The 11181-nt window shown below is 43.4% G+C and overlaps 1 protein-coding gene across 2 annotated transcripts in view; it reads right to left on the reverse strand.

Annotated features, from left to right (window-relative positions):
- The window catches only part of TMOD2 (tropomodulin 2 (neuronal)), a 22797-nt gene extending 21442 nt beyond the window's left edge, over positions 1 to 1355 (reverse strand). For both annotated transcript variants that reach the window (XM_010146210.1, XM_010146209.1), the window contains exon 1: positions 1167 to 1355. In XM_010146210.1, coding sequence (XP_010144512.1) covers positions 1167 to 1292 — 126 coding nt within the window. In that variant the 5' untranslated portion in view covers positions 1293 to 1355. The remainder of the gene's footprint in view (positions 1 to 1166) is intronic.
- Between the last annotated feature and the right edge of the window lie 9826 nt (positions 1356 to 11181).

The raw sequence follows: 11181 nt of genomic DNA on the forward strand, positions 1-11181 counted from the left end.
GAAAGGAATACAGGTACGTGGAATCTGTAGTGCATGCGCAGTAAAGCCCACACGCTCAAGATGCCCCAGAGCACTGCAGAAACACTTGGTCGCTGGCCAGAACACGCACCATGAATCCTGACCCCAAGGAAACGAGCAGTGAATTCTGAGCACACCCGGAGAGCTCAAATCACAGGCATTTTCTCTGTGTGGGCACAATGTGCCCAGGGAGCTACAAACTCACTGCACATATGTAGCCTGACTACAAATGCACCGGGGTCTGTTTTGTGTGGGTTTTTTTCATGGGGTTTTTTTCATGTTCTGTGTCCCCATTTGAGAAGCCCAACAGCTGAAAATAGCAGGAGATGCTCTGGAGAAGTGGCAGGAGTGAGGGAAGTGGCAACACGGAAGGAGAGAACAGGAAAGCCCACTCTTAATTTCCAGGTAAATCTGTGCTATAGAACGAGAAGCTATACATCTACTGTGGTTTTTTAAAATACATTTTGTCTTCGGAGTGAATGGATTTTATCTCCAGTTTACCTGCCAGTTTAAAACCTCCTACTTTAGTTTGGAAGGTGTTGGGGGTAGGTGCAGGCAGAATTCCCATCCAGCACACTTGTGACTGTAACCGTGTTACTGTAGGACCGAGTCGTTCCTGGGCCAGAGATCTTTAAATTCTTTGCGAGGGTGTCTTCAAATACCCAAATTATCCTTGCTCTCTGGAAAATGACAGTTGTGTAGCTGAATCTTATTTTACTTAATCGCGCCTAAATATATTCTCTTCAGCTAAAAATATCTGTGCTGAATGACGCAGTCAACAGATTTCAGAAGTTCAAAAAATCTTGATCATCACAAGCACACGTTGTTTGTTTGTTTATTGCTCTGCTCAGAAATAGCAGCAATAAAAAGCTTCTCATCATGCTGCAGTGTACAAACATGATTAAAGATTCAGATTGCAGACAAGCTCATGTCTAAACAGACAAGGGGTACAGAAAGGGCACAGTGACTCATACAGAAGTAAGCAGTACATCATAGCAGGAAAGGAACCAAACTGTCCCAAGCTGAACTGCTCATACTCCGGGGTTCACTGCCTCTACCATCACAGAAAACAGATATAAAATGCTGCAGAATGTGACACTTATAACAGGCACCTTTTGAATTATGATCCCCTGGCCCCCATCACTAACCTCAGGATCAAGGTCATCCAGCACATGCTCTAGCTGTTTCAGCTCATCCTCTGAGAGTTTGCTGAGTATTTCATCTTCATTGATATTCTTGTATTTCTCCAACTCTTTTCGGAAGGGCAGAGACATGGCTTCTGCTGCGCTGCCCCACTGATGCTGCTCGTCGAGATTTCCACCATCCAGGAGCTGCAGCTCCACTCACTGTTAACAATAAAGCATTATCAGTACGTCCATGGAGCTGATACACTCCTAAAAAGCCCTGTGCTGAGAGTCGCGTCGACACTTCCTTAATGAAAACAAAGCAGCAAGATGTCCTGGCTCAGCAGAGGGGGTGGGAAATGCCGGGGCTGCCTGTGCAGCAGTAGCCAAGGGACAGCACAGTTGGGAACCTCATGGGTGCAGTGTCAGAGAGAAGCTTTGAGACACAGATAAAAAAACCACTGGGAACGTATCCTTTTTCATAGATATGAATCTGTTGTATTTAATTTGCTTAGAAACAGCAGTATCTGCTTGCTTCTCTGGCTAAAGGCAGAAGAAAGCGGTAGAGTCACAGAAGACAGTCCAGTGCTGACAAACAAGAAATGAAATGTCGTGCCTTGAGGCAGTCTATCTTATCCTAGCCTCACTGATGGCTGAAAGCTTCCCCACATCGTCCAGGCTGGCTTTTTGGTACATCCTGGTTACCTAAGCAGCTATAAAGTACGCTGGTAGGTAGTCTTATTTCAAAACGTTTGGCTATAAATGATAGCACCCATCATCAAAAAAACTCTTTCAGCGAGGATATGCTACTTAGAGCTCAAAAGATCATCTGTAGACTAGGCTGCTGCACACGTCACGATAAAAATACCGACTTAGTATTTCACAAACTCTGTAAGTTTTAAAACTTGAACATAGTTCCTTGTTAGATGACCCCAACCGATCAGTAACAAGAAAGCGTCATTCTCATGGCCACAACAGGAATTGTCGCATAGCTCGGCACGCGACAAAGGGCGCTCTGACTTGCTCTTTCTTTCCTGCCCAGAACCAATTCTAGAGCCAGAATCTGCCTGTAAATGGATGAGTGAAAGGGAATTCATCCGTGATCCGGAACAGCGTTAGCTGGGGACTCTACCGGTGCTCCAGGCCTTCCCAAGTCCGCCCCGTTTCCTGCACCGGCACCAGAGCTCTCCGAATTACACAGCCAGCGCGGAGTCCTACAGCTGAGGGTCTGCAGTCACAGATTTCAGAGTTATGGTTGCCATGGAAAACAGCCAACGTGTGGCTTATGTATCAACCCAAACTGCGATTTTCTTTGGCCAGGTCCTTAGTTGCCATGAGCTAGCAAAATCCAGGAGGGTTCTGTTGCTCTTCACATGAGCTGGCAGCCTGATCTTTAGATTTCTTTAATTCAAAATGCAAATGAAAATGTTGCATTTAGTTAAAGTTTCATTATTAAAATTACTAAATATTAAAAACTGTCTCACTTTCGTATTTATCAAAAAGACTAGATATCAGCAACCTATGGAAAGGGAAAAGAATAACCAGTGCAATTACGAATCTGAAAAATACTAATTTTTATGAATACTGCAAGGCACGATATGCCTTGACTCGAAACACTTAACACATCCTACTGCAAGGAAAAGCATTATTTCTGCTACACACATTTTTTCCCGATTACTTCTCTATTTGTCGTCCCTGTTTCCATAGCATGCCATCATTGTCAAGCCATTCCAAATGTCGTGGTAGAACTCAATTGTTCTTTAAATTGCAAGTTTTCTTTAGAAAGTTAGTCAGCATCTGATGTTAGAGCAGTTGCGAAAAATTCTTATATTATCAAAATTCTGTCATATGCGATGAACGTGGGAAATATTTGAACAGTCCAAAAGAGCTAACCTTTTTGTGTACTTGGTGCCTAAAGAGCATGCTAGTTCTACATTGGTTTAACTGACACAATTTCTTACCAAAACGACTTGTTAAATGATGAAAGCATGTTATTTAGAAGTGAGCAGTATATTTGTTTAAACTGTAAAAACAAATTGAGCTGCAGTGCCACATTTCTGTCCTGAGGCATAAGGCACCTTCTCCAAGTTTCTTTGGAAAAAACGTAACATTTCAGCTAGCAGCCGTTAACTGGGCTGAAAAGTTTATGTGAGCGGATTAGAGCTTTTTAAAACTTTACGCAACAGTTTAAATGGTTGTTTTACTAGAGTGTAATCACATCCCTGGAAAAGGCAGAAATGTAATCCCAAGGTCACACTAATTAAATACTGTTGGAAAAATAACTAGTAAGAGTATGTGACAGTTTCCCCGGCCAAGGTTCAGCCTTGTGGTGTGCGGGATGCCTGGTAGCGGTACCTCTGCCGTGGTTCTATGGCAGTCCACCATTCCCATGAGGGAACACAGGCAAGAATTTGTTTACTGGTATCAGCAAGACCACCTACATGAGGCTTTTGTGAAAAGGTTTGCAAAGTTGAATCCAGGTGCTAATGGGTAATTACTGCAGAGCACGATCTGTGTGCACCGGGTGTTCCTGACTTCGTTGTGAACTGCCCAAGTGCTTAACCACAAGGGAAGATGTGTCAGGAGACACTTTTCAACAGGTGACAGTTATAAATACTGTAACTGCTCCCTTTTAATTATGAGGAAGAGAAGGTATTTGACCATGTACAGCAGAGACAGCCAAAGAGAAAAATAAACCCAGATATTAAAGATACATCAGTCAAACTCCCCCCGTGGCACGAAGCACTATGTGGGATAACGCTTGTTAGATTAGTGGTGCATGGGAGAGCTTGAAATCAAGCTTTCCTTCACACATACACTTGCAACAGAAATCCCCTCAATATTTTCCCTTTCACAACTACTCTTCTGTGACTGAACAAATGCAGAAGACACCACTTAGGGACTTTCTCCATCCACAATCCCTTCGTTTATTGAAAACCAAGGAAACGAGATGAATCTAACAATTCAGCATCGTTCAGTCTGGGAAAGAAATGCTGAAGTCTTGAGTTCACATACTCTGGAAACTGCTGTCTAATGCACTGATTACAATCTCCACCTGCCTAATTGGATTTCATGCCGTTAATTTTGTGTATGTAAACAGGGCCATATGCTGCCCATGCTGCTTCTCATCGTGGTTGGACTTTTCAGAGTGTGCACATACTGTTTACTTTTTACAGATCATATCCACTGCATCTTCTTTGTTTTGATTACTGTACAAAAACTTGAATTGGTTAAAAAAAGCAATCCTAACTAACCAGCAGCTCCTAGCTACTGTTGTTTTGAGCGTACAAAAGCAGGTCAGGTGTCATTCAACAGGAAGGAGACATTCGTTCTAACTGCAGAGGCGATACGCTCCGTAGACGTGATAAGCCGTGTGGAGGTGGTGCTGAGGGACGTGGTTTAGGGACCCTGGCAGTGCAGGGTGAGCGGTGGGACTCGATGATCTTAAAGGTCTCTCCCAACCAGACGAGTCTGTGATTCTGTGAATGTTGCACTGCATTAGGGACACTGCAGGAAGCAGAATGAGGGACCATGGGTAAGACTACGGAATTTCACTTCAAACTTACTGGGCAGAGTGGACAAGGAGAGTGAGGAATGGAGGAGCACAAATCCCGCTTGGTTTTTTCCATTTAGTTTCAATACGGAGCCTCGCAGTTTACCCCGGGCTCAAATACCCTCTGCCAAGCAGCAAAGCTTGCTGTTAGATGCCCAGCGGAGGAGATCTGCGCTGATTCAGGACACTGCAGAACTTTCAGAGGTGGCATTTCTGCTAACCATGTGCTACTTTAAATCTTTGTGGAGCACGGATGTTTTGCAGCGAGCTTCAAAGACTCCACTGCTGTAATTTTTACCTTTGATTCCTTCTAAAGAAATAAATATATACTTCTGTTTTATTTGGGGCAACTTTTTCACCTCTGCCTTTCAACATTCGTCTGCCTGCATAAAATCATTATCGCTCTACGTAGTCACCAGCTGCTGTGATACAACTCCTCCACACTCTGCGGCGTTCCCTAAGCACTTTCTGGCTATAATCCATATACACTACGAAAGGGCTTTCCAGAGCAGCTAGGCTGTACTTTCTGCTCACTCCATAATCCTGCTGTAATCTTCTACTGCTGACACAGACACTTCTTCCTGAGATGGAATCAGTCCTCCACTGAAGAAATGTTCGATGTCAGAGAGGTTCCACCCACATTTGCTTGGATCCCTTGAGAAGTATTGCAACCACCTGAACTACAGAACCTGCTATGGACCAGCAGCTATAAAGGCACATCAGGTCACTCACGCTGTCTGAAACACAGGCTATCCCCCTAGGAAAACACAGTGTCTCGGGGTCCTGTACAGGTGGGAATACTGTGATACCAACAAGGTGAAATTCTAGCTTTTGATAGTGTGTAAAAGCTAAAAATGAAGCTGCATGGCAATGAACATTTGTGATGTAAAAAGATATGATGAGTGGGAAACAGTGCCATAGATCTTTGCATTTTTATAGAAAAAACAATTTTTTTTAATAATCAGATTTGAGAAATTGTTCTCACTTCTCCAATCATGACAAAGGAAATCCTGATACACTATTTATTTTAAAGTTTCTCCATACCCACAGTGTTAGATTATTGTGTTTTGAAAAACAGTTGTGAAATGTTGTTAAATGTGAAAAAATTCTTCTCTTTCTTTAGCTAGCCTCAAGTACCTAAACATGAAAATAAGAAACAAGTGGAATAAACACAAGTTAAATTGATACGGGACCAAATAAATAGGATTGGGGCCATTATGATTAAGAGCAGTGTTTGTGCAACACAAGCAGATGCTCAGCAGAAGGAGGGTGATTGCCCCGCACCATCCAGGCAGGGGAGTGCACCCACCACGGCACTTAACCCAATGCCAGACAGGGGACCTCTCTGCTGTCCAGGAACTGCTATGAAAAACAAGGCTGGGCTTTTGAAAGCTCAAAATAAATTAAGAAAATTCATAAATACTCCATTATTTGACATATTGATAAGATTCGTTGTAATTTTTATACTTAAAAAGCAAGATCAATGTGTACTTTCTAACCATGAACATGTGGGAGATGCATAATCAGAGATCATGTTCTGTGGTACAAAATTTCTTCTTGGTTTTGAACTAGGATGTTCAGGAATCTCAGAAAAACTAGAAAGGGTGCATTAGGGCCAGGACAGCACAGAATTATGACAGGAACATACAGCAAAGCATTGCAAAACTGATTTGTGTGTGTGTGTGTAGGATGAAAATGGTATTAGCTGCAGGTCGTGATGTAGGCAGAGACAGCAGACATGTGAAAGAAACTCACATAGGTATAAAATAGAAGACAGATCAGTAGAAAAGGACTGGTCTTCCAGGATTCCCCAACTTTCCTGCCTGTTGCCCAAAAAAAGCCTTCTGAAGAACTCACAAGGTAAGGAGCACTGGACTGCTCCGGTTTAGTCACCTCACCTAACCCTCTCCAGCCAGGACACAGCATGATCACTCGGGGGATCAAAGTGAATAACCTGTTGCAGGATTAGTAGAACTGGGTCCCTCGAGAGGGTGTCTCTGGGGCTGGCGGGGGAGCACGCTCAGCTGCACGTGGCACTGAGCTCAGGGCAGCCTCTGGGCCAGTAAAGACGTGGCCAAACCTCTCCAATTTCCAGCCCAGTTTGCCATCTTCTGTCATACTGTAGCAAAGAATCCCTAACCCCGCCGTGTATTTCACATGCCCTTCTTCTCCAGGGCTAATGTATGGTTATTGCATGTTCTGTTCCTGGCAACTGTTCTAGTCCCATATGGAGACTGGTAAATAATTAGCAATTATTTTGCCCAATTATCAGACTAGGCCTGAACCTGTAGGATAATCATTCGGTGATCAGAAACTCCACTTCGTAACTGGATGAGCCTTTCCGAACCCGGTAACATTCATGCCACCCCATAGTTTACAGTCCAGTTGGCTGCTTTACCGAGGGATTGACAGCTCCTCGGCCAATTAAACCCAAGACATCAATTCCCTTTAACGGGAGTTCAGCCACGCCCTCTGTCAGGAAATGACCATCATGCCCACTGCAAAGCTATCCGTGAGAACTCCCTGCGGACACAAAGGCACCTACTCCCTTTGATTCAGATAACACGAAAGGTGTTTCACTGGAGATTAAAGAAAGAAAAAACATTAATGCTTTTTGCACTGATGCAGAATTAATTTATATAACAACTAATTCCTGATTGTGTCTAAAATAATATTAGTGGTATTATTCATAACCATTCAAAACATGAAACTACATCCTGGGAAGGAAGTAGATTTCTTTACAATGCCTGATGAATTTATAACCTGTTTCTGACTATTGTCATATTTTTAGATCATAACCACTAGAACTGGTTTTCTACAAAAATTCTGACTAATTATGCAAATGATCATATGATCATTTAAGCCAATCTTACTTGAGAAAAGCAACCTCTAAATCACTCGGTTCCTACCTGCAGGAGAAGGGTGACAGGACAAACCTAGGTGTTACAGATCTTGGTGGGACTGTGTGTGGTGTTCTGACACTCCAGTGATGTGTCAAGTACGGGGCATGGAAAAGCCTAGAGAGACCTGTTCATCTGTCACGTCTCGTGCAGGGAGAGACTTTAGGGGGGTAAAGTTTAGATACAAAATAGTGCAGCAACTGTCTTCCATTTCTGCTCATTGCAACCAGTAACTTTGTAGAACTGGAAAGTAGGTTTCTTCCATCTTTAGAACTTCAGTGATTATTTGAAAATCCATGCAAGGTTAATTAGCTTTCCTAAATAAAAACATAACATAGTTACTGTCTGAAACTGAGGGCACTGTGAAAAGCCAGGCTGAAAATCCTGGAGAGCAGAGACCTTTCATACAGACTGAACAGCAGCTCCACCCGCAATTTGTCATCGGTAGGCTTCAGCTCTGCCGTGAACAGAAGCACCCTGCTGCTGAGCTGTACCAGTGGCGGCTGACTGACAGTCCCTCGGATAAGACTTAATACCATGACTGACAGACTATCAGTCGTGATGCATATCAGTGTTACAAGCGGCAGTGGAAGTGCCCAGTTGATAGCAACTGGAAGAAAACAGCCTCGTTATTTTCTGTGGGGCACCGATGATATTTCGGTAACTACCAGACCGTGCAGGTTGGATTCTGCAGCAGGTAGGTGCCAGTTTACCTTGCAACAAGAGGTTGTACCTGCCCGGGTGAGCACCACCCCGCAGTGTACGTGCTCCCAATCTGGCGACACAGCAGCCCACGGCTCTGTGGTCCCCAGGCGGACATGGATGAATCAGTTCCTATATCATGCACATTACAGTAATAGCTGTGACATTTAAAAGATGGTGTCCCCGTCTGGCTCAGCCCCCCAGATTTTGTGTTGTGTGAAGATTTGTACTACTTGTCATCAGCACATCTACCATGAATGCAAAGGAAAGTATACGTCGGGTTATGGAGCATCTGCAGCTTTAGTCAAAAGGCATCCTCAGAAGCCAAAGGTCACCTTCTGGTACCCTCACTGATCCATCACGTTCACATGGAACTAACTGCTGTGGTGGCTTCAACACCATCAGCCACGCGAGAGCCTCTCCACTGCCGTGTCAGAGGAAAGAAATGCCTTATTCAAGGTCAAACGGAAGGTCTGTGGCAAGACAAGGAGTTGAACCATCTTCCAGGTATCAAGGGCTGGACAGCTTTTCCTTTGGCTACGGGTCCCTTCCACGGACAGTCATGTTCACTTAAGTGGATCTTTTAAACAAACAATATACACGAAGTGAAAACACAGCAGAGGTAGAACCAAAGGCTGGGTTAAGAGCATGTACTACTCATTGCAGAACTACAATCCTTAATACTGATCACTGTTAGATAGCTTCTAAAAACCCCTTTTTGCATCTTTCCTAAGCTGGTTTTTCTCCTTATTGACATACAGAGACATCATAACTGTGTTTTCTGCGTTTTAGCTGTAAACCAAAGCCAGAAGCCATTCATGATGTGCATATCTTGGTAGCTGAAACAATAAACAGGAGAAGGAATTCTAGCTGGAAATAGACTTCTTATTTTTACAAGGAAATAGATCAGAAAAGACAACACTATAGATGGAAAAGACAACACTAGTGTTTGTTTGTCACATGTTGGAAACATCAATAGGAAGAGCGAGCACTGGGTAATAGTAACGAAAGTGTTGTTCCACCTGCGCTTCCAACTGATAGCGCACAGTGTGCCACCTTTTTGTCACTGCTCTCCTCAGATTTCCCTCTTTTAGAACGGCACAGACCCAGCTGTCCCTTCAATAAAGAAGGATTTAAGAAGTAAGTTTTCAGATTTTTGTGGCACCGAGTAATGATGACCAAACTCCACTGATAAGCAGAAGCCACTGCTACACTTGTGTGCTGCGGTCAGTGAACAGAACATATGCATTCACCCTGGTATTAACCTCCCCTGTGCAAATACACGCGGCTGCAGGACACTACCTGGCGCCTCTCGACACAAAACCCTGCACAGCTACCACAGCCTCAGCCCAAAGGATGCTCAGTCACAGGAAGGCATCAAACTATGCGCTCCAATAACTCAGGAATGCTACCAAAAACCCTACAGCAGATTAATAACAGCAGAAATGCATAAACATTGCTTGCCAGAAGTTGTAAGATATTGGAAATAATAACAACTTGGGAAGGAAAAAACGTTATGCAACAAGAGAGCAAAGTGCACCATTTTGAACAAAATTATTTAGATTGTCAAAATCAGGGAAGCTACTGGCTAAGTTCAGACAAATCTAACCGAGCTAGATGAACGGGAGAAAAGACACAACCTCGGAATTGAGGTTGGCAAAGTCGCTAAAGTGACTCACATAACCTTCTTCATTTGTTAGGGGTAAAAAATTAAATATATATATATGCTGTGGAAGCCAGTTGAGAGCTACACAGCACACATCACCGCAGCGAAGGCGGTTTAGTCTATTTCACAGCAAAGAGTTGCAGAATAATGTGGAAAAGCTCATAATATCATTAGTAGTATTCAGTGAGACACCCTCATACATCCCTGAGCTCAAATTAATTTCTCTAACAATTATCCTTTGCAAGGAATTAGAGGATGTGATACCTGCAGTATTAGGCCAGTTGGTCCCAGGTGTTTCTCTTCCATTAGATGTTCCTGCCTCCAGAAGTAGTGGGCAGAATAGAGGGAGTTCAAGGACAATTTCTGAGAACAATCAGTTAAAGAAAGACTGCACCTATTTACTACAAACACACAACTCGGTAACTCACTGAAGACTTCCTCTGCTCAACGTTTTCAAAAGCACAGACCTACACAGTGTATCACCCATGATATAAATATATTATCACTTCTTCCAATTATTTTTAAATTTATATTTAATATTGATACATTTATCAATTTGTTTCAGCATTAACGATGTTACAATGGGGTTTTTTTTCATAAGTTTAGGTTACTCCTGAGCTCAGGATGGTCAAGTGAATCTAACTAGTTTTCATTTATTTTTTGGTGTTACAGCTCTCAGCTTTTTCTGTATGTGGATTCTCTCATTCACCCACTGTGGATTTTTACTCTGACAAAAGAAATTCCCCCAAAGCTTCCACCAAACCAAAACCCCTCAAATTAGCAGAAGGCCACCCTGATAGTTTTGTAATCAGAAGATGACAAAATAGAGCACGTGAAATCTAATGCCAATGTGCAGATTTTGAGGGCACATTCTGCTCATCAAGAGCTTGGAAATGTTATTAAACATTACTAGACGTGCACCCTGTTCCTGACCTGCCACCGGCCCGTTTATTCTGACCTGCTCCGCAGCAGCGGAGCATGACCACCACCCTCCATCAGTCCTGCCGTCCTTCTGCCATACGAAAGGCATAAGATCTCTAAGGCGAGACAGCTCATCCTCACTTACAAAACCACCTTCTTTCCGTATTTTATTAAATTGCTTCCCCATGTCTTTGTCATGTAACGCCTGACATAAAGGATGCGAGCACCTCGAAATGAACACCTACGCCTTCCCTCGTAAGACGCGCTATGGGGCGTAAAAAGGCAGCGGGGGGAAAG

The sequence above is a fragment of the Buceros rhinoceros genome, unplaced genomic scaffold, assembly GCF_000710305.1.
Source record: "Buceros rhinoceros silvestris isolate BGI_N320 unplaced genomic scaffold, ASM71030v1 scaffold17172, whole genome shotgun sequence".
Classification (NCBI taxonomy): domain Eukaryota; kingdom Metazoa; phylum Chordata; class Aves; order Bucerotiformes; family Bucerotidae; genus Buceros; species Buceros rhinoceros.